The sequence below is a fragment of the Elephantulus edwardii genome, unplaced genomic scaffold (assembly GCF_000299155.1).
Source record: "Elephantulus edwardii isolate Elephantulus edwardi_28Jun2011 unplaced genomic scaffold, EleEdw1.0 scaffold00176, whole genome shotgun sequence".
NCBI lineage: Eukaryota > Metazoa > Chordata > Mammalia > Macroscelidea > Macroscelididae > Elephantulus > Elephantulus edwardii.
The window spans coordinates 4640063-4665471 of NW_006399926.1; the positions used below are offsets into that span (position 1 = coordinate 4640063).

The window sequence follows — 25409 nt, forward strand, 5'->3', positions numbered from 1 at the left end:
GCGCGCGCACACACCAGTAACCACCATAAAAATCATGATACAATTTTTGGCTGCTCCCTTTTAGAAGCTTTTGCTCATAGTGAGGGCAGAGGCAAGATGTTGGGAAAGAGACCAGGCTTCAGCTGACAGCTGGAGGCCTTAACTTTAGATTGGACTCCATTGTAGGTTGGACCTCAGGGCTTATATATGGTCAAACTAAGAAAGACTAAGACACTCAAAGCTGGGGCTTTTATCTTTGCTGAGCCTTGATTTGTCAAAAGCAAACTACTCTTTCACTCACTTTTCCCCAGATGGGTAACTACTGTGCAAAAATATCTAATGGATATACATTTGGCCTGGGAACCCAGGAGTCTAAAATGAGAGTTTGGAGACTGGGGGCTTAACTGATGCCTGGCCAATTGATAAGCTCATTTGAGTTAGATATGGCCATAGGAGCCTTTTCTTTCAAGAGGCTGAGATTGCAAAAAATACTGGTAACAGACTTGGAGTGGTCTAGAGGTCAATAAAGTGCCCCTTGAATTTACTGAATTGACCTCCTGAACAGAAAGTCTGTTCTGATTTGGCCTATGTACAACATTGTGGCCCTGGAAGCTCTTAGAACTTACTGCTCCTCAGCCACCCTCCTCCCCATGGCCTTGGTCTGAGTCTTGTTTATTTGGAGTGAATCTTAGAAGTAGGTGCTCATCTCTCACAGTAGAATATTGACTCTGTAGACAGACCAAAACTAGGCCAAGATGACATTATATTGTCTAATCCCTGCTCTAGGCATATTTTCCTGAAGTAGATATGAAGCCAGGGAGATGGCTATGCCCCAGGCTGACATTGGTGGGTACACTATTCTCTCTTCCACCCCCATTCTTCAGGCTTCCTGTCAATTTAGGGGCCTCGGGATGTGGTGGAAGAGTGACCCTTGATTATAGCACTGTTTTTTTCCAGTTAGGAGAGCAATGATTGCTAGCTCCCGTGGTGTAGCCTTTCTGATGCTGGGCAAGTGGCTGGGCCTGAAGGCCTGAGTTCCACCAGAGTGAGAAGGAAAGAGACTGGCAGTGATAGCTCCGTGGCATCTATCAGTGGGTTCCCCCTTATCTTCCAATTAGTCCTGGACGCATCTGGAAGGGAAAGCAGAGTCACCTAATAGGCACTGCTCCCCAGGAGTTAAGCCATGTGACTAGCCTAGGGGCTCCTAGAAACCTCTCAGGGACTCTAGTTAGACTGATGCCAACTGGGACAGGCCCTGAACAGTGTCAGGCCCAGCCTGAAAGGGTAATGGCAAGCAGTAGTTATTTCATTGATGAAGTTAGGTTGCAGAAGGGCTAGAGTGGATTGTACCACATCCCATTGGGACTTTTCCACAGCATTGGCTTTTATTTCCTTTTCCTCTCCTAAACTCGTAAAAGCAGGAGCAAAATAAGGATGTTAAGGGTGACCAGAGAGAAGTGTGCACAAGACCCTTCCTGACGTTCCTATTTGCCCCCCATTTTCAGTTACAGGCCCAAAAACTGCGGCTGGCATATACGAGGAGCTCTCATTATGGTGGTTCTCTGCCCAATGTTAACCAGATTGGCTGTGGCCTGGCTGAGTTCCAGGTGAGTGGACACCAGCCAGGGTAATGCAGAAACTCTTAGGCAGCTTCACCCGCTGACTTGATGCACCTGTCCTTTTGGCAGAGCCCACTCCACTCACCTCTGGATTCATCTCGGAGCACCCGGCACCATGGGCTTGTCGAACGGGTACAGCGAGATCCCCGCAGAATGGTGTCCCCGCTTCGACGCTGTTCCCGGCACATATCCTTCACAGAACGGAAGGGTAGTGGGATGGAATTCTTAAGGGACTCTTTGTTGGAAAGGACTTTAAGTATTACACTTTTTTCAGTTCTGTCTTTCTTCAGGAACATCCTTTACCCAGCTTCCTTGAAAAGTAACCATTTGGCCCATGTGTTGGGACTGGATCCTGTGATAGGGACTTGCTGTTCCTAAGACTCTGTCCTCCATCTCTGATTGCTTTACTTCAGCTTGCTCTTTGCTGCCAGAGAAAGAGCCCTCTAATAAATCTTCTGCTAAAGAGAATTTAGTTCTTCCTGTTTACATTTCTCCTTTATAGTTCTGCCCCTACTTTTCCATCTCTGAGATCATACACCTGCTTACCTCAAGCCTTGGCCAGATATTCTATATTTTTCCAGCTTCTTCAGATCTGATTCCTTTATTATCTTCCTTTCATTGACCTTATTGTTCCCCTTTATAGGGAGAGAGACAAGTATATGTTGTGGGTTTTTTGTTTTTTGTTTTTTTTTTGAGGGTGAAATTATAAAGATAAACTTATTAGAAAGTTACATCCCCAAACTGATAGAACTCCCTCCCTGAAAGGAAATAAGGAGAGGAGGCCAGTATATGTCTTTTGAACCAGTTCCCCTCGTGCCTCCATTATTCTCTGGTTGAGTTTCTTCCAGTCCACCCTCTTTCTTCTCATCCTTTTCTCAACTTTCACCTTAACCAATGCTGTTCACGTTGACAGTTCTCCCTACAGTCCTAGCTACTTATCTCCTCCCCCTGAGTCCAGCTGGCGAAGGTAACTGTCCAGGGCAAGCCGACTCCTGTCTACTTTCTGACATGTGTCTGGAGAGAGCTAGGATTGGAGCTGGCATTGCTGGTCTAGGGTTTTTATAGTCCCTCCTCCCATAAAAACTAGGCAGGAAGGATTGAGGGGCAGGCAGAGTGGGTGGGTCAGAGTCCACTCTTGGCCATATTGACATGAATGGCCAAGCCTCCTAGTCTTGTCGGGGCAGGACCAATGGGAACTCTGGCCAGGCTGGGGTGTGTGTGTCTAAGGGGGAGGGAAATGGCAGGAAGGCAGGTGAAAACAGCTGCCTCTGTCAAGAGTAAGTGCTTGTGAGATTCTTTGACACTCCTGTATTTCTGGACATTCCCCTTACCTAACTCGCTCCCAGTACTTATGCTCAGCAGAATCTCTGGACTCCAAAATTTCCATTTAGCTTTCCTTGGCAGAAAAGTTTCCAGATCTCTTAGATTAATTAAGGCAAGTGGGTGGTAGGGGAGGGATGTGTGTGTTCATGAGCCAAAGACATAGACATAAAGAAACATGATCCTGGGTATCCACCACTACCTTAGCTACCCCACATTTCCCAGCTCTTCCATGCTCACCTCCTTGTCTATCACTAGCCTTCCTCCTCATGACTTTGCTTTTCCACCCCAGGATGATGCCTTGGGGCAATTTCCCTGCAGAGAAGGGACAGCAGTTTAGACTACCATCTGCACTTAACAGGTAACAGCCTGTCTCCTTTAAGCCATGTCTCTTTGCCTTTAGTCTTCTGGGACTCTACTCCCTCATCCTGTCCCAGCCAAGCTAGTATTTCCCTCTGCAGGGCAGGGTTTGGGGACTAGGAAGACCTTTTACTGTTGCCTGTTTAATTCTGCTGCTTCCGTAGGACAAGCTCTGACTCAGCCCTTCACACAAGTGTGATGAACCCCAGTCCCCAGGACACGTATCCAGGCCCAGCACCTCCCAGCATCCTTCCCAGCCGTCGTGGGGGTAAGTGGCCCTGTCTTAGCTTAGACAGTAGTCATGGAGCTTTGTTTGAAGGAGGTGTGCAAACAGGCACTACGGCCAACTCTCACCTTCCTTACAGGTTTTCTGGATGGTGAAATGGACTCTAAAGGTATGTGTTCCTCATCACTGTGTACTAGAATTTCTGGGTTAGTGTTGGAAGCTTTGTGCAGGGTCAGGGAGCGGGAGACTCCCTCCTGCCTGCATTTACCTCGTGTCCCACCTTACTGGCTCCTTCTTCAACCCTCCTATCACCAGTCTTTCTCTTTCAAGTCCCTGCTATTGAGGAGAACTTGCTAGATGACAAACATTTGCTGAAACCATGGGATGCTAAAAAGGTAGGTGCAGACTGCTGGACCACCCACTCTCCCTCTCTTCTTTCCATGGTTGCAAGCGTCCCAGGGTCTTCACTGTACACTGTCCTCATTTTCCATATTCTTCCTTCTCTCTGCTCAGCTGTCCTCATCCTCCTCCCGACCTCGATCCTGTGAAGTCCCTGGAATTAAGTAAGCACCTCTGTGAAGGGGGCTAATGGGTGGAGGAGGAAAGTTCAGGGAACTATGGGAAACTAATCTCCATTCTTCTCTGACCGCTGTTCCCATTTATGCCTTTGTTTTTCTCTCCTTCCCCCAGCATCTTTCCATCTCCTGACCAACCTGCCAGTGTGCCTGTCCTCCCACCTGCCATGAACACGGGGGGCTCCCTGCCTGACCTCACCAACCTGCATTTCCCCTCACCATTGTCCACCCCTCTGGACCCTGAAGAGACAGCCTACCCCAGCCTGAGTGGGGGCAACAGTACCTCCAATTTGACCCACACCATGACCCACCTGGGCATTAGCGGGAGCCTGGGCCTGGGCCCAGGCTATGATGTTCCAGGTGAGTGACTGTCCTGACTATGTCCCCACAAAGTGCAGCCTGCCTGGAGGGACAAGGGGAGGGAGATGAGCACCTGGGATCTGCCTGTGACTGCCACAACAACACCATCTCTCTACTCCAGAATTTTCCATTGCAGTTTTGTGTCATTCAGAACTGGTAGGTATGGCTTTTCCTATAAAGAGAATGGAGAGAAAAAAAGAAAATGGAGAGCAGCCCCCAGGTGGGCAGTGCCAGCCTCACTGTCAGGGACAGAGTAGGGAGGACATCGTGTTACCACATTCATAGTCTGGTCACTGCTACCCATTCCAGGTGGAAAGGGGCCCAGTGCCCATCAGTAATGTTGGCATCTTTGGTTTTTTGTCTGTGCCTGCAGGACTTCATTCACCTCTCAGCCACCCATCCCTGCAGTCCTCCCTAAGCAACCCCAACCTCCAGGCTTCCCTGAGCAGTCCTCAGCCCCAGCTCCAGGGCTCCCATAGTCACCCTTCACTTCCCGCCTCCTCCTTGGCCCGAAATGCACTGCCCTCTACCTCCCTGGGCCACCCCTCACTTAGTGCCCCAGCTCTTTCTTCCTCCTCTTCCTCCTCCTCTACTTCATCCCCTGTGCTGGGTGCTCCTCCTTACCCAGCTTCTACCCCTGGGGCTTCCCCCCGCCATCGCTGTGTGCCCCTCAGCCCCCTGAGCTTGCCAGCCGACGTCAGAAGGCCCCAACAGCAGCTGCCCAAACAGTTTTCGCCAACAGTGTCACCCACCTTGTCTTCCATCACTCAGGTATGCGTGGCTGCCTTCCCTACATGTCTGTATCCCTTCCCCTTCACGTCTCCTGCAGAGTTCTTTTCTCCTGCCCTCTCTCCTCAAATACTCTTCTCCTCGCTTCTGGCTGGTACGTCCTTGTCTTGTCCATCCCTTTTCATTCCTCTGTTCACTTGCCCCATCTTTTATCCATCTTCATTGCTTTTTGCTCAGAAGTGCTAACCTTGTTGGTTAAGTATTTTGGTTTTGAATCCTGACTCCATCTCTAAAGAGCATTCTCTGTTTAACTTCTCTGAGTTTCATTATCCTCATCCATAAAATTAGGGTGATGTTTTGTGGATCAGATAAGCTTATATTCATAAAGTACTTAGCACTAAGTTCAACTATAAGCTCAAAAATGATAGTTTATCCTCTCTTTTTTCTCTTTTCCTTTTGTTCTGTCCTTGTGGCCTAATGGGTAAGGAGTTGGATTGCCAATCCAAAAGCAAATGGTTTGAACCCACTAGCTGCTCTATAAGAAGGGATTGCATAACAATGAAAGAGTTTTTCTTTTTCTTTTCAAGGAGAAGAGTGATTTGGTGGGGAGAGGGTGGGCAGGGAGAAAAGGGCAACAGTGAATGACTGGAAATCCTAAGTTTCTGTAAACTTTCATTAAAATTAATAAATAAATTTTTTTTAAAATGGGCAGTTTACAGCCTCTGAAAACTCTAGAGGGTCAGCTTATGAGTTGATTCTGACATGATGGCAGAATTTAGAGGCTTTTGGTTTTGTGTATGTTTGCCTTTTTATTTCTTTTTTGTGTGTTTATGCGTGTTTTTTAAAATCCTCATGCTCTTAACCTCACCCTGTCCCCTTTTCCATTCCCTTTCCTTTCATAAAGCTCTTAGAGTCAGAGAATTTCACAGCATAGAGCCAAGTCTTTTCATGTTACAGAGGAGGAAACTGGAACCAGAAAACATAGACTTTATCAGGTTTATATAGCAAATTACTGGCCCTCAAGAGTTTTTTTCAGAGGCTGTAAATGGCATAGGAGGAGATTGCCCGTCTTTCTATTGTGGAACAGCTGGTGGATTTAAACTGCTTGCCTTTGGTTTGGTAGTACATCTCCTTATCCAGTAGGCCATGAGAGCTCCCTATATATCAAGTTGTTGTTGCTGTGTACCGTAGAGTCGGAACTGAACCGTAGCTGTCAGGTGGGTTTTCAGAGGCAATTAATCACATGGGAGGAGGTTATCCATCCTTTGCCTGTGAAGCAGATGGTGGCCTCAAACTGTGTGCCTTCAGGATTGCAGCTCAACTTCTTGCCACTAGGCCACCAGAGCTCCCTATATAGTTGAATGCAAGACTTTTGCTTTAGGACATTTTTCTTAATGTTTGCTTTCTCACTTATTCTTTCTCTCCCCTTCCTTTTTGTTGTCTCTGTTCCTCTTTTCACCTTAATGTTCTTTGATATCCTGTTCTCTGCTCTCCCTTCTGTTTCCCTTCCATTGCTGATCCCTGGAATGTATGTTCTATGTTCCATCTTTATCCAGAACTCCTATCCTGTAGGAAATACTAAGGTTAAGTGAGCAAGGGCTCCACTCTCTTGAAGCCTGGAGTTAGTCTAGCTTTCTCCTTTCCTTTGTCCTCTTGCTCTCTTCCCTCCCTATTCTCTCTTCCCTCCCCCTCCTCTCCTCCCTCCCCCAGCCTCTTCAAGACTTTAAGATAGAAGTTCTTAACTTCACCGTTGTGGTATTGTGTACTTGTGAGGTGTTTAAAAGTACTTGATTTAATAATTGTTGGGTTTTTTTTTTGTTTTTGTTTTTTAATTTTTGTGTGCGTGTACCGTCAAATCAGATCTGACTGGTACAGGAGGAGATTGTCCCTCCTTTCCCGGCAGTAATAATTGTTAAATTAACAAAGTTTAGGTATGATTTACTTATTTTCATGTTAGTCAGACTCATTTTTTAGTAATTGTACCTAACCACAGGGACTCTCTTGGAAGCAGTGTTATGTTTGTGTTGAGAATAATTGCAGCCAAAGAGGGTGAGTCCATGGGCTGCTATTGGGGTTACATTGTGGGGTAAACGTTCATCTTTTTCTTGCTTCTCTTTAGGGCGTCCCCCTGGACACCAGTAAACTGCCCACTGACCAGCGGCTGCCCCCATACCCATACAGCCCCCCAAGTCTGGTTCTGCCTACCCAGCCACCTACCCCAAAGCCTCTGCAGCAGCCAGGGCTGCCATCTCAGGCCTGCTCAGTGCAGTCCTCCTGTGGGCAGCCTCCAGGAAGGCAGCTATACTATGGGACATTGTGCCCACCTGGCTCTAGTGGGCATGGGCAACAGTCTTACCACCGGCCAATGAATGACTTCAGCCTGGGGAATGTGAGTACCTGGGCCACCGGCTCAGCAAGGGAGAGGCCGAGGGGTAGGGGCCTAGTTTTTTAAAGGGACTAGGTGATGTTATACAAATTGTAAACTCTAGCTAGGAGAGATTTCCCCAGATATCATAGTGCTTACAACTTGGTCTGCTCTTTTCCCAGCCTCTACTGCCTTACTCCTTTCGCTATTCCACTAGCTCTCTGTTGAGTTTTCTCTTTGATGGCCAGTGCATAGACCCGTTCTGGCCCCTGAATGCACATACTCTTTCCCAGCAGTTATGGTACCCACCTTCCTTCAGGCCCCAGTGCTCACAGGTGTTGCTCTGCTTGCTCTCTCCTCCCTCAGTCTCTGCCTCTGTACCTGCAGGAGTGGGCATGTAGATTACTAGGCAGAGTATGTGTTAGCAGGACTAGGCAAGACAGGCAGGAACATCCTGATGTGAAGCCCACTTTTTCAAGGTTTGTCTGTGTGTCTATAGCTGGAGCAGTTCAGCATGGAGAGCCCATCAACCAGCCTGGTGCTGGATCCCCCGCGCTTCTCTGAAGGATCTGGATTTTTAGGGAGTAGAGGGCCAGTGAGTGGCCTCCAGGACCCCCATGCCCTCAACCACCAGAATTTGACCCACTGTTCCCGCCATGACTCAGAATCTAACATCATCCTTACAGGTGAGGGGCATGTGGATGGTGGTGAGGGGAAGAGGAGTAACATAGTAGGAGATTGAGAGGTCTTAAAAGAGTTGACAGGGCATAAGGTCCTCATACATTTACTCTCCCCATACAGGAGACTCTTCCCCAGGTTTCTCTAAGGAGATTGCAGCAGCCCTGGCTGGACTGCCTGGTTTTGAGGTGTCAACAACTGGATTGGAGCTGGGGCTGGAGGATGAGCTGCACATGGAGCCACTGGGCATCGAAGGGCTAAACATACTGAGTGACCCTTGTGCCCTGCTGCCTGATCCTGCTGTGGAGGATTCATTCCGCAGTGACCGGCTACAGTGAGGGGACCTCATCACCGTCCTCCTTCTTGGCCCCAACTCCTATCACTGTCCCTTTCCTCCCTTCCCCCTGGCCAGTAGAGACTCCACTCTCTGTCTCCCAGATCCTCTCTCTAACATGAGAAAAAAAGCAAGGGGTTTGTCCAGGTGACCCCAAAATTCTGCACTAGGGGTGGGTCTGGGGGAGCTCAAGGTAGGGCCTAAAGCACTTATTACTTTGAACCATCTGCCCAGAGGTCAGAGCCTGTTGGAAAGCAAGGGTTAGAGGGGAGCTCCGGAGGCAGGGCTAGTCCGGATGCCTGGGGGTGGGCAGTGCCAGCCCCTCCTCACCACTCTTCCCCTTGCAGCAGAGGAGAGAGCCAGAGTGGATATTATTTTTTATTAAATATATTATATGTTAATAAAAAAATCCTATCAAATCATTTATGTGTTTGACTGCTGTTTGAGAACTAAAGATTTCTTAGAGCACAGGCCCTTTCATCTGCTGTTTTCATATCGATTGCATCTCAGTGTCAAAATAGGCAACAACATCATGATGGAGAAGAGATTGAAACTGTCGACCACTTACTTGGATCCCTTGGTACCACCTTGGTACCAGCAGTCAAGAAATAAGGAGACACATTGCATTGGGAAAGTCTGCAGTTAGGGACCTCACCAAATTACTGAGAATTGATGTCAGTTTGAGGACTAAAGTGCATGCCATGGTCTTTCTGATCACTTGTTATGCATTTGAGAGTTGGGCAATAAGAATGACAGAAGAATTGATGCCTTTGACTTGTGTTGGAGAAGAGGACTAACATCCCATGGACGGCCAAAAGAACAAATTTCTTGGAGAGGGTGGAGCCAGAGTGCTCTTTGGAGGCAAAGATAATAAGGCTTTCCCTTACATACTTTGGGCATGTTGCTGGAAGGGGCTATTCCTTGGAGAGGGACATGATGGTAGGAAGGGTGGAGGGTCAGTGAAGGAGAGGAAGACCCTCGACCCGATGGATTGGCACAGTGATGCTGCAATGGGCTCTAGTGTGTCAGGAATTGTGAAGATGGCACAGAACAGAGTTCAGATCTGTTCTTCATAGGGTTGCTATGAGTCATACCCAACTCAGTGGCACCTAACAACAACAAGCCTGTTAAGCTTTGTGGAAGGATTCCTAAACCTCAGGATTTCTACCTGGCATTGGACATGGGAACACAGGATAAAGCCTCTACATCAAAAATTTCCCTCGTGTGTCCAGTGCACTTCTGGGGTGTCAGGGGACAGGGCTTGACTGGCTACATTGCTCTTCCTCAGTCTTAAAACCTGGCGGCGACTTGAGAGCAAGAGACGCTGCTTGTTGAGGGCTGATCTGATGTTTCTGGTAAAATGACCCAGCTCCCCCGGGGGTATGTATTAAAACCTGCCAATGAGAAGGGAGAGGACTCTTGGACTGGCTACCTCCCCTGGCGCTATCGACTTAAGGGATGAGGCAAGTGGTACCAGACCAGCTCCTAGGTCTTTGGGAAACTCATCTCCTCATTGTGATTCAGCAAATGCTTGAGTACAAGCCAGTAAGTTTTGAAGCTTTCCTCTTTTAGGGATCTTCCCAACTCAACACAGAAGAGTAGAGTCCCAGGGAGTTCTGATGGCCTGGTGGCAAAAAGCTGTGCTGCAATCCCAAAGGCACACGGTTCAAATCCCTCAGGACGGGGCATTCCCCTCCTGTGCTAGTCGGATCCTATTCGAAGGACACAACAATAAAAAAGAGTAGGGTCCCTCTTCAGTTAGCCTGACTTCCATTCTCTATTCTACACTATACAGTTCAGGCCTCTCCTCTTCCTTTTTCCAAATATCTTTTTAATTTCAGAAAAGAGAACTGAGAGTTTCTGACTCCCAGGGAATGAATGCAGTTTGCTTCAAACCCTCCAAATAGGGGGAGCCACCTGGGTCCTCACAGCCTAAGTCTTCAGGGCCTCCGCCCATTTTAGATAATACAAACGACATATTTTGACTGCAGGACCTAGGTAGGCTAGGGCTAGACAGAACCGGGTCTTGGATTTCAGGGATTCCCTGGAGTTTTTCCTGCGGCATCTACTGGGTGGTTGGAAGCCACTTGGGTGCAGGGAGCCCTCCCAGCCGCCAGGGGTCGCGCTGCAGGCGGCAGGGCGCTAGGCTGGCGCTGCCAGGGTCACGGCTGCCGGGCGGGAGGGGGGAGCGGCGGCGCCGGCGGCTGGAGAGTGGGGGGAGGGGGGAGCGGAGAAATCGGGGCGCGCGGAGGAGCACCGATCCCCTAGCACCGCGGGAACCGGAAAGACCGCGCAGCCCGAGCGAGCGGCGCAGCAGCCGAGTTCCCGCGTGGCGCAGCGCGGCAGAGACGCTGGGATCTCCCGGATCTCCCTGCACGGCGCTCTGCGCCTGGGCGCCCTCAGACGCTGCTTCTTCGTTTACTAGCCGCCCGGGCAGGAGCGGCGCCCAAATCGGGTGCGCCATGTCCGGGGCTGGGTAGCCTCGCCGCCCGCCGGCCTGCCAGCCCGCCCTCCGAGCCACCCGCCAGCGGGCCGGCCGGCCGGGCAGTTGCGGGCAGGCAGGTAGGGGCTGGACCGGGCGGGGCAGGGCGGGCGTGGAAAGAAGGGAGGGAGAGCCAGCCAGGCGGGGAATATTCCCCAGCTGTTCCCCGGCGTTGCACATCTGGTTCCGGTTCCTCTCTCTTGGAGAAGTGAAAGTGGAGGGGAGGGCATTGTCCGGAGTTAGCTGCGCCTTGGTATCCTGCACCTCTCCTGTTCCCGAGGTGTTGGAGCCAGAGCTCCCTCCCGCTGTGGTCACGCGGCGGCCAGCGCTGCTGCTGTCACGTCCTGGGCCGCTAGTGCGCCCCACTCTTCATAACCCTCCTTCTTCTTCCTTTGCCTCCTACCCCCTCTACCCCAGCCTGAAGTTCTGACTCTTAGCATGTGGCCATTGGGACCCTGAGGGGTGCTGGTGCTGGACTGTCTTTCCCTGGGAACAAGAGTAGCTTTCTCTGCAGGACTCTTCCAGACTGAAGGGAGGCCTGGGTGCGCAGATCCTACGTGGGATGGGGGCCATCTCAACCCTCAGATTGTTCCACCCAATGGCCCCTGCCTGCTGCCTTGGGCATAGGGCTCTCATTCGTCTGCAGTGGATATAAAGGGCAAGTCTTTTCCCCAGAGCTAAATCAGGACACTGACGCTGACTCCTGGCTTCACCTCCCAGGCATGGAGGCTAAATTTAACTGGGGTTGGGGTGTTTGTTGAGGGGAGCAGAAGACAGGTTAAGGAGAGCCAGATTGACTGCATGAGATTCTCTTGCTCTTCATTGTCTTGGGGAAGGATCGAGGGTTAGGAAGACTGTACATCCTGGAGCAGTTGTGACTCTCTGTGCTCTTGGCTCCTGTCTCTGGTCAGGTTCCTACAAGGCCTGATGCTGTGCTGGCACCTGCAACAGTACCCTACCATGCTGCCGCCACCACCCCTACTATCACCACACACACATTCATACCCATAAGCTGACTTCCGCCAGGCTACAGCTTCCCCTCCACTGTTACAGGAAGTCACCTCCCTTCCCTTCTGTAGCAGCCCCATCACCTCCGGCCCCTGCTGTAAGCCACGCACCAAGCTCTTTTCCAGCTTCTGCATCCTGGGACTCCCCAGGACCCTGGGGACTCTACTCTCTGGGTCTGGGCCATGGAGGCAGGTGAGAACAAGTAAGCTGGTCTACTGTAGGCCTGTTTGCGGAAGTCTCAGCTCCAAGGAGGAGGGCATAGAGAAGACTGAGACGGTCTTTTATGGTTAGTTTGGATCTTACTAGAGGTCCAGTGGTGAGAGGACACTGGATGTTTGGGCAGGCTGGTAGAGTTAAATGAAGGAAAAGGACACAAGTAGAGTGAAAAAATACTAAAGCTTGGATTTTGTGGGGCTTTTTTCGGGGGGGGGGCTTATGAAAACCGAGAGGACTTCTCTTTATGATAATTAGTTATATCACAAGGTTCTTGTGCTATTCTAACCAAAGTAAGAAGGTCAGAAATAATTAACAAAACTGCATGATGTCATGGCCAGAATGAATGATGTAGACTATCACAGAAAAGACTCAGCTCTCTGATTGAGAGTCAGCAAGAGTGAAACCTTTAAAGGATGTGCATAAACATCCTTTGAAATTAGCACCCAGGCTAGCTGTATGTAGGGGACTGGAGTTTGGATTCTTTGGGGAGAAGGGTAGTGCCACATTAAACATGAAGTAGCTGGTCTCTTTAAAATGCTCTGGTGAACTGTGAAGGTCTGGTGATGTCACAGGCGGGAGAGTTCGGGATTGGCTGACTACTAATCCAGCCTTACCTTGGATGGTCTAGGAAGAAGGTAGCAAGTGGACACCCTGGTTGCTATGGCAACATTAGCCTTCTTTCCTTCATCTCTCTTCCCCTTGACTATTCCAGATGCAGTGAGTGAGGGGGGGGCCATGGCAGAAGAGCGGCCCCCCCGGCTGGTGGATTACTTTGTGGTAGCTGGCCTTGCAGGGAATGGAGCACCCATCCCCGAAGAAACATGGGTTCCTGAAGCTAGTGGGCCACTGCGCCCTCCTCGGCCAGCTGAACCTATCACAGATGTAGCTGTCATTGCTAAGGCACTAGGCGAAGAGGTGCCCCAGGGCTACACCTGTATCCAGACCTCTGCTGGGGGCCACCCGTTAGAACTCAGTGCTGGGCTCCTGGGTGGAACTCAACCTGTCATCTGCTATCGCAGGGGCCGTGACAAGCCTCCTCTTGTTGAATTGGGGTATGTACCCCTACTTGTGATAGAACCAGAGGAGGTTGGGAGGGGGTCTAGATGAGGTGGACAGATAGGAATGTGGTATGAGGGAAGGGCAGAGGAAATGAGAACAAAATTAGCTAGAGGTCAGGGCACAGGGACTACAATTGCATGTAGTCATCACACATATTTGTGTTTGTGTCCTAGCTCAGCTACTTGTTAGCTGTGTAATCTTGAGCCTATCAGGTCATGTCTCTTCATCTGTAAGATGGGGATAATAATGCTGCTTTATATTGTGGCTGAGAAGATAAAATGAGATAATCCATGTAGAGCACTCAGTGGTCATTGTTGTTATGTACTATTGCTTTATTATTCTTAGTATACATTAAGGGAGATCTGGTGACTTACTGGTAAGGAAGGATATGTGCTGCCAACCCAAAGCACATGATTTGGATCCACCAGCTCCTCCTTGGGAGAAAGATAAGCAGTCTCCTCCTGTGCAATTTATAGCCTCTGAAAACCTGCTGGAGAGTTAGCTATGAGTCAGTTCTGATTCAATACTACATAACAATAACAACAATATAGATTAGGAGCTCTGGTAGCGTAGTCTATAGGAAATTGCCCTGTTAACCCAAAGGTGATGCCCCTCTGGTGATTTGGATCCATCAGTGAGTGACCCTGAGGGAGAAAGATGGGCAGTCTTTTTCTATGCAATTTTCAGCCTCCTGAAAACTCAGTGGAGGATCAGTTCTGAGTCGGTTACGACTTGATGGCAATGAGTTTGAGTTTTGAGTGTATATTAAAGAGTTTAAGAGCCATGGAAAGCATGAGAAGTTGTTGCTGGGAAGTAAAGCCAATGATAGAAAAAGGGGTCCAGGAATCAGGTGGACAGAGTTCAAGAAAGAAAAGGTGAGCATCAGTGACAAAATTGGATGAGGCTGAGTTTACCAGGCAGTTTTGGGGCTATAATAGGCAGATCAGCCAAAATCAGAGATCTTTCTCCTCTGTCTTAAACTCTTATCATCTGCTTTCTGTGCCAAGGGTGTTATATGAAGGGAAGGAACGTCTCAAAGCTGGCTTCCAAGTACTAGACACGACACCTTATAGCCACTCAGCTAACCTGGCCCCTCCTGGCCCTGGGCACCCCCGCACCTACCTCACTTATCGACGGGCAGCAGAGGGGGCAGGGCTGCATGCCCTGGGCATCACTGACCTCTGCCTGGTCTTGCCCAGCAAAGGTGAGGGCACTCCTCATACCTACTGCCGACTGCCCCGCAACCTCAACCCTGGCATGGTGAGTGGGGCCCTGGGACCTCACATCTGAGGGTATGGGCACTGGGCACAGAGGGCACCCTAGGAGCAAGGCCTCAAACAGCACGGGATGGGCCCAGAGAATGGTTCTCCCAGAGGGGAAAAGGACTTGGTGGGTGCTCTGAAGACAATGCCAGTTAGGGTTGCTGGAGAGAAAATGGACTCTAAAAACCTTTTTAGCTATGTATCTCTTTGTCTCTTGCCATCTCTGGGGCAGTGGGGTCCAGCAGTGTACCTGTGCTACAAGGTGGGCCTGGCGAAGGCCAATACGCTGGTGTATGAAGCAGGTAAGAGGCCTCTTGGTCCTTTTAACCTTTGATCTTCCACACCTCTGTACTCTGGGCCTCGTGATTGATGGGCACCTTTAGTAATTTAGTAATTGCCCCTGTCCTAATTTCCCCTCTCACTTGGCCCTTTTTTGGTACTCCCTTTTATCTTCTGCTGGAGTCTGACAGCCTTTCCTCCTTCTTGGTACCCTCATTCTGCTGGGGGTGCAGAGCTGCTGGGTCGCTACCCAGAGGAGGACAATGAAGCATTTCCGCTGCCCGAGTCAGTGCCCGTCTTCTGCCTGCCCATGGGGACCACTATTGAGTGTTGGCCTGCTCACACCAAGTACCCAGTGCCCGTCTTCTCCACCTTTGTGCTCACGGGTGCAGCTGGTGATAAGGTGGGTATCTGGAGTGTGGTTGGGGACCCAGGTTATGCAGGACCTGCCTGACTCATTCTCTGTGCCTTGCCAGGTGTACGGCGCTGCTCTGCAGTTCTATGAGGCGTTCCCCCGGGCCCGACTGTCCGAGCGGCAGGCACGGGCCCTGGGCCTGCTGAGTGCTGTGGAGCGGGGCCGGGCCCTGGTGGGCCGAGCTGTGCGCAGCCGAAGAGCCATTGCTGTCCTGTCCCGCTGGCCTGCCTTCCCCGCCTTCCGAGCCTTCCTCACCTTCCTTTACCGCTACTCCGTCTCAGGCCCTCACCGTCTGCCCCTGGAAGCGTGAGCAGGCCTCCTCTGGGAAACGGAAGGGGTTGTAAAGACACTGGGAGGCCAGGAGAGATGACAGAAGTCAGGGTGGAGCTAGGTTTTTGAACAGCAGGGTGAGGGGCAGAACAGTTGTGTAGAGTTGCAGTTGAGCCTTTGCTGAAAGTCCCTGGCTGAGTGGGTACATGAGATCTGCAACCCTGTGACATTTTCTAGTTAAATCCTGCCTAAGGGTTGTACATAGTCAGGAGGGAGCTCTTCTGATTGCACAAGTTCTAGACATAATGGAGATGCTGACGGGTGATACAGGTCTTGAGGTAGGGTTTGGGAGAAAAAGGGTCCTTTGGGGGAAATGACGGAGCTGAGAAAATTTGGGATAGGGAAAGGAATCTGCCACTAACTTGTTTCCCTCCCTCCTTCCCCCAGGCACATCTCCCACTTTATTCACAATGTCCCCTTCCCTTCCCCACAGAGACCCCGAATCCTAGTGCAGGTGAGGGCTGAGGCTGAGCCGGGCACTGGGTGGGGGGCCTGGCATTGGGTCTTGTCATTCTGACTGTGGCTCCTCTGCCTTCTTAGATGTCTCCCTATGACAACCTGCTCCTCTGCCAACCTGTATCCTCACCTCTGCCCCTCAGGTATGTGCACAGGTTGGTGGAGGTGGGGGAGCTCAGTGAACAAGCACGTGATGGGTGGGTGCAAGTGGTCTGTACAGGCTGGGCCCAGGAGTTGTGTGTGCCCCATGAAAGGGGATGTCTGTGGTCTCCTAGAGACCCACCCACCTTGGCATCCCCCACAGTGGTGCCAGCTTCCTGCAGCTGCTGCAGAGCTTGGGTCCTGAGCTGGCTATCACGTTGCTGCTGGCTGTGCTAACAGAGCATAAACTACTAGTTCACTCGCTCCGGCCAGACCTGCTCACCAGTGTCTGCGAGGCCCTTGTCTCTGTGAGTGCCACCCTGCCCAGCCCACTTGCCCCAGGCCATGATTATTCCTGGGGCCACCTCTCATCCTTCCCCTTTTCCTTCTTTGAGAAGAATCCCAAGCCCTTCTCTTTAGACAAAGCCTACAGGACTAGGCAGCTCCCATTGTGGGTTCTTCTTTGCAGCCTAATCCGACAGCCCCCCTGCACAAAGCCCACTCTTTCCCAGTCCTGTCACCGTTGTCCCAAACCTTGATCACTTGTTCTCAATCCCTGGTGCTTCAGATGATCTTTCCGCTGCACTGGCAGTGCCCCTACATTCCGCTGTGCCCGCTGGTGCTGGCAGATGTGCTCAGCGCCCCGGTGCCTTTCATTGTGGGTATCCACTCCAGCTACTTCGACCTCCACGACCCACCTGCTGACGTCATCTGTGTTGATCTTGACACCAACACACTCTTCCAGTAAGAGGGTGGGGTCTTCCTGCAGAGGACATCTGGAGGGGCATGAGAGGGCTCTTATGGAGTGCTCCCTGCTTAACATAGTCTCAGATGAAAAATGAGGCATACTAGCCTAGAGGCAGGGGTCCTTCCAACTTAGACATCTTTCTTTCCTTCTGTGTCTGTCACAGGACTGAGGAAAAGAAGCCCCTTTCCTCTCGGACCTTGCCCCGCAAGCCCTATAAGGTTCTGCTGGCGACACTAACAAACCTTTACCAACAGCTGGACCAGAGTGAGACACTTAGAATGGGGCAGTGGGAGGCTGTAAACTTGTCTTGGACCTTAAACATCTAGTTTGGGGAGGCTTGTGGGGAGCTAAACGGACTTGAAGAGATTAGAGCTAGGGCTCACATTCTAATTTAAGCATGCAGTGAGAGAGGCATGCAGTGTTCCTGCAGCAGGTTGGGAAGGTGGAGCTTGTCACTGGAGAGACTTGAGACTGTTACCTGGTGTAACGTTTTAGCCGATATTGGTGTGAGATCTGTTAAAGGCTGGAGATGGTGGGGCAGCGGTGGGAACATGTATGTGAAAAGCAGGGGTGCGGTGGTGCTGGCCCTGACTCTCAGCTCACCCTGGTCCCCAGCCTATACTGGACCTGAGGAGGAGGCATCCTTGGAATTTCTGCTGACTGACTACGAGGCAGTGTGTGGTCGCCGGGCCCGGCTGGAGCGTGAAGTCCAGGGCGCTTTCCTCCGCTTTATGGCCTGTCTTCTCAAGGGCTACCGGGATTTCCTTCGCCCACTTACCCAGGCGCCCTCTGAGGGAGCACGAGATGTAGACAACCTATTTTTCCTGCAGGGTAAAGTGGGCTTATCTTCACTTCAGCTAGGCCTGCCTTTCTGTGGCCAGTGCTGGGTCCTGTGGGGAAGGCAGAGAGGACGGGAGCCACACAGCAGCTTGTTTGTTCACTCAGCAAACGCTTCTGGGAGTATTTGCTTTGAGCTAGATTCTGCTGGGCTTGGAGAGAGTGATAATATAAAGATGCCCTGACCTCTGGGAACCTTGGACTTGGGATGGACATAGTCACACCTGTGGTGAGCAGCCCCTGTGGGCAAAGCTCTTTTCAGAGGTGGTGCTTTTGGAGAAGTTTGTGAGGTAGTCAGTCGGTGCAGTCAGTCAAAAGAGAGAAGATGCCATGGAACCACGGTGCTGGGGAAGTGAAGCTCATTGGTGTGTGGTGTAGATGTGGTAGAGGGTCTAGAGACAACAGTTTTGCTGGCTTTGGGTCCCATCAGGATCCTGAATGGGGAAGGAACCGAGGAAGGAAGGGGTCGAGGGAGGGTGTACCTACGGTACAGAGCCTTCCAGGTAACCTCCCTCCTTTGCCCTACCCCGTCTTCCTCAGGCTTCCTGAAGTCTCGGGAGCGCTCTAGTCACAAGCTGTACTCTCAGCTGCTGCACACCCAGATGTTTTCACAGTTCATTGAGGAATGTTCCTTTGGCTCTGCTCGCCATGCTGCTCTTGAATTCTTTGACTCCTGTGTTGACAAGGTACTGGATATTGTCTCTTTTCCGTCTGCCCATTGGCCTCTGCCCTTCTGGCTTTCTCTATTTCCCAAGGCCACCACATAGTGTAAATTCAGATCTCAGCAATGAGAGGATGGCTCCCTAGAGCTACCTGGTGGACAGCCTGTGCAGTTGTACGAGGCTGACTTTACATGGCCACATCTGGCTGCCTACTGAGTTTCCCTTCCTAATTCCATCTTCCTAGATCTGTCTCCAGGGTCCATGCAGAGTCTGGGTTACTGGCCCTTTCCCTGTGGATGTGTTCTCCATAGATGTCACCTTCTGGCCACCCTGGCCACTGTCTCAATGCTTGCTCTTTTATGATCCTGCGCCAGGTGCATCCAGAACAGGAGAAGCCTGAACCAACACCCTTGGTGGAGCTGGAGGAGCTGTCAGGAAGTGAGCTCACTGTCTTCATCACTCCGCCTGAGGAGCCACCAGTGACAGAGGGCAGTGACTTGACTCCCTTGTACTGGTAAGAACCGGTTTATCCCCTCTCTCTTCTCCAAGGCCCCAAAGGCTGACCCAGCACGGTTGTTTGGCTCCATGCTGATGGCCCATGACGTTGTCCCTCTATCACTACAGTTATGATGGGTTCCCAGAGCTGCGGCCTGAGTTGTTCGAATCTCCTCAAGAGCAGACAGGGGCCCTGCCTGTGCCAGGCCCATCCCGAAGTGCCCCGAGCAGTCCTGCTCCACGGCGTACCAAACAGGTAACCAGCAGGTGGGCACCTCAGAGGGAGCTGGCTTAGGACTGCCCTCACAGTTTGCTCAGCCGTAAATCAGAGTAATGCTACTACCTACTCCAAGAAGTTGTTAAACCACCAGTTGCTGTCAAGCTGATGCTGAATTATGGCAACCCAGTGTGTGTAGAGTTGAATTGTTCTACATGCTGAGTAGGCTTGACTTCTAACATTTCGTTTAGTATAAACTGTACCACCCGGAGAGTCCACAGGTTTCTAGAATTTAAATGTGCCTGACATATAAAAACCCATTGTATAAGCCTATTTCTGTTGTGGTGTTCCTCCTCTTGCAACGTCTCTGGGACTCTAGGGGCTGGTTGCCCTAGTCGCACGCACAGGGTAGCTCTGGTGGTGTAGTCTGTAGAGAGCTGTGCTGCTAACTTAAAGGCCGAGTGTCTCTAGTGGTTCGAATCCACCAGTGGCTCCAAGGGAGGAAGTGTCCTCCCATTACAATTTACAGCCTTGGAAATCTGCTGAAGTGTTGCTGAGGGTTGAAACTGGATTGATGGCAGTGAGCGAGCCCATGCTCAGGCCCTTGGCATCACCACTGGGGGCTTTAGGGCTAACACATGTGGGATAGTGCAGCCTTCCTGCTTCCTCTGAGCACAGGCCCTTCCTCAGGAGCCTCAGTTGAGTGTGGTCCTTTCCTCACACCATTTTAAGGCCTGAGTCCTGGCTTTGTCCTCACTCTGGTGTTTCTCATGTCCCAACCAGGAGATGAAGGTTGCACAGCGGATGGCACAGAAGTCAGCGGGTATGCCTGAGCTGTGGGCCCGGTGCCTGCTGGGGCATTGCTACGGGCTGTGGTTCCTGTGTCTGCCTGCCTATGTGCGGGCAGCCCCCTCCCGGGTGCGCGCACTGCACACAGCCTACCACGTGCTACGTCAGATGGAGAGCCGCAAGGTGGTGCTCCCTGATGAGGTAGGCAGCCGTGTGCTCACCCAGCCGTGCCCACTCCTTATTCCAGTGAGGCTGTGTAGCCGTGGAGACTGTGATAAAGAAACTGAGACCAGGGAAAGGAGTCAGGACAGATGGGAACCAGGGTTGAGTGGATGCTCTGTGAACATCTACTCAAAGAATGAGCATGACCGGGGTAGAGCAGCAGAGCCTATAGGGTGGTGAAGTCAGCAGGAAGAGTGGGTGGTTCTGAGGCAGTATCCAGAGCTGCTGGGGACCTGTCAAGACCGAGGACAGGGAAGGCTGGAAAAGGGTGTGTGTGGAGCTTGAAGGTTTAGCTGCAGGTGAGTTCCTGCTCATCCTGCGTCTCTCCGGGCCTAGGTGTGTTACCGGGTGCTGATGCAGCTCTGCTCACACTATGGGCAGCCTGTGTTGTCTGTGCGGGTCATGTTGGAGATGCGGCGGGCAGGCATCGTGCCCAACACCATCACCTACGGCTACTACAACAAGGTACTACATTCAGGGGCAGGGGATGGGTAGGGTGGCATCCTGCACCAGCTGTGCACATACGGGAATGCTGCTCCTTGTTACCTGTGGCTCTCCTGGCTCCTCGATGCTGAGCCTGGGCCATTCAGGTAGGTGCTGTAGCTGCTGTCATCATGGTACCCAGCACTGTACTAAATAAACCACGCTTGTGAAATAATTTGATCTTCACAACAACCCGATGAGGGGAGATGACTGCTACCCCTAACTTATAGATGAGATGACATTGCAAAGAGCTTAGTAGCTTGTCTGAGGTCTCCCAGTGAGTAAATTAGGGAGTTAGAATATGAAAACAAGCAACATGTCTTCCAAATTCAGGTTCTTAACCATGATACTAAATTGGTTCCCATTTTTCAGATGAGGAAACTAATGATCGGAAGGGAAATTATTTATTTTAAACTGTATCTTTTATAAGTAGCAGAGTCTGGATACAATTTTTCTCCTCTGCCTCTGGGCCCCTTCAGAGGGACCAGCCTCCACCTACCCTTGTCCCCAGTGAGCCAGGGCAGGCCAACCCAAGGTGTCTGCTGGGGAAGGTGGTTCCTGGGGCCCCTCGACAGACTGTGAACATTGTGTTAGGGGTCAAGGTGTGGAAGCAGGCCATCCTGATGGGCACTGTGTTTGGCAGGCTGTGCTAGAAAGCAAGTGGCCATCTGGCACACCAGGTGGGCGCTTGCGTTGGGCCAAGCTCCGGAATGTTGTCTGGGGGGCTGCTCAGTTCCGCCAGCCTTTGAGAGAACGGCAGAGGCAGCAGCAGCAGCAGCAGCAGCAGCAGCAGCAGCCGCAGCCGCAGCAGCCGCCACCGCCGCAGGCAGCAGCACATCAGGATACAGGCAGTTCCCAGACAGGTAAGTAGGGACTGGTGAAAAAGGCTGGGGCCTAAAGCAGCCAGGCTCAGGCAAGGAGAGGAATGAAGAGCTGGGCCTTGCCTAGGGGTTGGCGTTGGGTGCTCTGGGAGGTTAAACTAGACTTTCAGCTAGTGACAGAAGGTTAGAGTTCTGCCTGGAAGGGCCCTCCATAAACCCAAGTCCGTCTAAGTAATTCTGTTTCGGAATAGGGGGCTGGGTCCCTAATGGAAGTTTCTAAAGCCCCTCACTGGCTTTCACAGATCCCTATCTGGAGCGCCCCTCCCCTACCCGTCCCCTTCAGCGCCAGACTACCTGGGCTGGGCGCAGTCTGCGGGACCCAACCTCTCCCATGGGGCGTCTGGTGAAGAGCAGCAGCCTGGGCAGTGCCAAGGGGGCACAGCCTACTGTGGAGGCTGGCGTGGCCCACAGTGAGTGCCCTTGTCTGACCTCTCTTTGTCAGCAATTCTAACCACTTGTCTATGTTAGACCAGCGCTGGGGTGAAGGGGTGGCGCTCTGTGGTGGGCATTGTAGACTCTGTGGGAATCTTGCCCGGAATGTTGTCATGGGGGTGAGGGTTATGGTGCCAGCTTGTGTAGTCAAGATTGTATTTACTCAGGAAAGGGGCAACTGGAAGAGGTGCTTGCCTCTCTCTTCCCTGATTCTTTTCTGCCCTGCAGTGATTGATGCCTTGGGGGTCCTGGAACCCCGTGGATCACCTGTGCCCTGGCATGATGGAAGCCTCTCAGATTTGAGCCTAACAGGGGAGGAGCTGGCACCTGGAGGCAGCCCAGGGCCTGTGGACTTGGCCCTCACTGCCCAATCCACTGAGATCCTGGAAGGGCTAAGTGGGCGGGTGTCCAAGGCTGGTGGGCGTCAGGAAGAATCAGGCACCCCACGACGAGGTCTAGGTGCCCGCCTTCAACAGCTGCTCACTCCTTCCCGCCGCTCCCCAACCTCCCGGGCTTCCCTACCTGAGCTCCCCCCTGACCTGCCTCTCCCAGCCCTGCGAAGCCCTATGGACAGCCTTCTGCGCCCCCGAGAGCGCCCTGGATCTACTGCTTCTGAGGTAGCTAGCAAGGGGCAGAGCCAGACACCTTAAGGCCTGGAAGCCTGGGACTATCTCGGAGCATGCCCACGGGGGTGGGGGTGTCTGAGGTGTAGTCGGGCAAGCATCCCATAGTATTGGCTAACCATATTTTCTTATGCAATGGCAGAGCTCAGCCTCTCTGGGCAGTGAGTGGGACGTCTCAGAATCCTCTCTCAGCAGCCTGAGCCTTCCCCGATCCTCAGAGCGCCTCACCGACACCCCTGGATCCTTGCAGCCACCTTCCCTGGAAGTGAGAATAACAGTTCCTACATGCGTATCTGTATCCATGAACACACATGCACACACACATTCACCCTGTTAAAGGTCGAGGTTGGGGAGGGGGTGGAAGGAAATTGGGTTGGGATTGCAATGTAGGAGGTACTAGGGGAAAGCTTGGGCTCCAGGGTCCTTGGGGTCTTCTTGTCTACAGATTCTGCTGTCTAGCTGCTCCCTGTGCCGTGCCTGTGATTCACTGGTGTACGATGAGGAGATCATGGCTGGCTGGGCACCTGATGACTCTAATCTCAACACAACCTGCCCCTTCTGCGCCTGCCCCTTTGTGCCCCTGCTCAGTGTCCAGACCCTTGATTCTCGACCCAGGTGCCCAAGGCAGGGCAAGTGCTGCGGGTGGGACAGGAAGATGGAGGTCTGAGAGCTCACCGTTCCTCCTTTCCCACCTCTGCAGTGCCTCTAGCCCCAAGTCCACCCCTGCTAGTGCCAGCAGCAACAAGGATGCTCCCATTCCTGGGGGCCCTGGCCCTGTGCTCAGTGACCGCAGGCTCTGCCTCGCCCTGGATGAGCCCCAGCTCTGCAACGGGCACATAGCGGTGAGGGCTGGGTCAAAAAGGCACAGAAAATGGGGATGCAGCACTTTGTGGGGCAGACCCAGTACTCCTGGGAGAGAGATGGGGATTGAGGGTCAGGGGCATCCTAAAAGCTGTTAGACATGATGACTTAGTGGGAGGCAAGACTCTGGGGATGGAACCATGGTTCTCTCCTTCTTGTACCTGACAGAGTGCCTCCCGGCGGGTCGAAGGTGGGGCCTGGGCATACTTGAGCCCCCTGGTGCTGCGGAAGGAGCTGGAGTCGCTGGTGGAGAATGAGGGTAGTGAGGTGCTGGCGTTACCTGAGCTGCCTGCTGCCCACCCCATCATCTTCTGGAACCTTCTATGGTATTTCCAGCGGCTGCGCCTGCCTAGTGTTCTACCAGGCCTGGTTCTGGCCTCCTGTGATGGGCCCCCAGATCTCCAGGTCTGTGTACCCAGAGGTCCTCACTTTTTGAGTGCTTCCCGTTTTGCCCCCCCAGCTCTTGGTTCTCATAGTATAGTGTCGTGGGCATGGAGTACCGTATGATCGCCTACCAACTTAGGAACCTATTGTACTTAGCTTGAATCATGGAGCTTTTCCTTCACCTCAGTTTCACTGTGAATTGTGGTTTTCTAACCTGTAAAATAGAGGCAAAAGCACCTACTTCACAGGACTGTTGGCTAGACGCCTCGTGTAGTGGATGGTACATATGAAATGACCCATTAATGCTTGCTCATTTATTCACTCCATCAGTATTTAATGAGCACTTTCTAGGTTTCAGATAGAATTTTTAGACACTAGAGATTTAGCTGATTATAAAACAAAATCCTTGCTTTCAAAAAGCTCACATTCTAAAGGGAAGATAACAATCCTTCTTTTTGACTGTGTCCTGTAATATTCCTGTCTCCACCACCTGTCCATTTCCTGTCCTCGGCCTGCTCTGTTCCATGAGTGTCTCCTCTCTTGGCTTCCTACAGGCCCCATCGCCTTGGCTACCCCCTGATCCGGCCTCTGTGCAGGTACGACTGCTGTGGGATGTCCTGACCCCTGACCCCAGCAGCTGCCCACCTCTCTATGTCCTCTGGAGGGTCCACAGTGAGTTTGAATTTTAGCCTCTGGTAGGAGGGATAGGTCCCATGTCCAAATAGCTTCATGACCCTAGCCACTTTCCTTTCTTTGACTCAGGTCAGATTCCCCAGAGGGTGGTATGGCCAGGCCCGGTACCTGCATCCCTTAGCCTGGCTTTGCTGGAGTCGGTACTGCGCCACGTTGGACTCAATGAAGTACACAAGGCTGTGGGGCTCCTTCTGGACACACTAGGGCCCCCGCCCACTGGCCTGCACCTGCAGAGGTATACTGCTTTCATCTTGGAAGTCACTGGCTTGTATCAGGCTTCACACCCCCTTTCTCTCACTTGTACCCTATTGTGTCTGCTCTAGGGGCATCTACCGTGAGATTTTATTCCTGACAATGGCTGCTCTGGGCAAGGACCATGTGGACATAGGTGAGGGAGCAGGCTGAGCCTGGGGAGTTCAAGGGCCTGGGGCCAGGTTAGGAAACTAAGCTCCTAATGGATTTGCCTCCACTTTCTTCCTTAGTGGCCTTTGACAAGAAGTATAAGTCAGCTTTTAACAAGTTGGCCAGCAGCATGGGCAAGGAGGAGCTGCGACAGCGACGTGCACAGATGCCCACGCCCAAAGCCATTGATTGCCGTAAATGTTTTGGAGCACCTCTAGAATGCTAGGGACCCTGAACTTCCCACTCTAGCCTTGCGGTGGGGTGGGGAAGAAAATTCTAGTGATAACCTCCTTCCCTGTTCCCTCAGAGAGGAGTTGGGAAGAAGCTGGCAAGCATGCCCAACCATAGGCTCCCAGTGCGGATAGCAGGAAGAGGGACCTACTGTTACCAAAAGTTCCCTTCTCGCCAACCTGCCCATTTTGCTTGTACTGATGTTAGAGGAGGTCTGGAGGGAGTTTGGCACAGCTCTGTTGCTCCTGTGTCCTAT

At 51.9% G+C, this 25409-nt stretch overlaps 2 protein-coding genes across 2 annotated transcripts in view; both read left to right on the forward strand.

Moving 5' to 3' along the window:
* CRTC2 (CREB regulated transcription coactivator 2) overlaps nucleotides 1-8549 on the forward strand; it is a 10278-nt gene extending 1729 nt beyond the window's left edge. The window contains exons 2-14 of the mRNA XM_006895869.1: nucleotides 1485-1586; nucleotides 1668-1784; nucleotides 2504-2565; nucleotides 3211-3279; nucleotides 3443-3546; nucleotides 3644-3673; nucleotides 3835-3899; nucleotides 4018-4067; nucleotides 4195-4439; nucleotides 4813-5210; nucleotides 7288-7557; nucleotides 8033-8219; nucleotides 8335-8549. Of these exons, the coding sequence (XP_006895931.1) occupies nucleotides 1485-1586; nucleotides 1668-1784; nucleotides 2504-2565; nucleotides 3211-3279; nucleotides 3443-3546; nucleotides 3644-3673; nucleotides 3835-3899; nucleotides 4018-4067; nucleotides 4195-4439; nucleotides 4813-5210; nucleotides 7288-7557; nucleotides 8033-8219; nucleotides 8335-8549 (1914 nt within the window). The remainder of the gene's footprint in view (nucleotides 1-1484; nucleotides 1587-1667; nucleotides 1785-2503; nucleotides 2566-3210; nucleotides 3280-3442; nucleotides 3547-3643; nucleotides 3674-3834; nucleotides 3900-4017; nucleotides 4068-4194; nucleotides 4440-4812; nucleotides 5211-7287; nucleotides 7558-8032; nucleotides 8220-8334) is intronic.
* Nucleotides 8550-10772: 2223 nt separating this feature from the next.
* Nucleotides 10773-25148, forward strand: DENND4B (DENN/MADD domain containing 4B). The gene is made up of 28 exons (XM_006895870.1): nucleotides 10773-11103; nucleotides 12964-13303; nucleotides 14318-14570; nucleotides 14805-14874; nucleotides 15085-15254; nucleotides 15328-15572; nucleotides 15984-16050; nucleotides 16137-16195; nucleotides 16357-16501; nucleotides 16762-16937; nucleotides 17105-17205; nucleotides 17557-17772; nucleotides 18319-18464; nucleotides 18815-18954; nucleotides 19065-19191; nucleotides 19936-20142; nucleotides 20500-20628; nucleotides 21290-21509; nucleotides 21770-21937; nucleotides 22188-22576; nucleotides 22725-22847; nucleotides 23028-23197; nucleotides 23283-23424; nucleotides 23612-23848; nucleotides 24382-24499; nucleotides 24590-24755; nucleotides 24844-24908; nucleotides 25003-25148. The coding sequence occupies exons 2-28, from the start codon at nucleotides 12987-12989 to the stop codon at nucleotides 25146-25148; spliced, it is 4512 nt and encodes a 1503-aa protein (XP_006895932.1). The 5' UTR covers nucleotides 10773-11103; nucleotides 12964-12986.
* The last annotated feature ends 261 nt before the right edge of the window (nucleotides 25149-25409 follow it).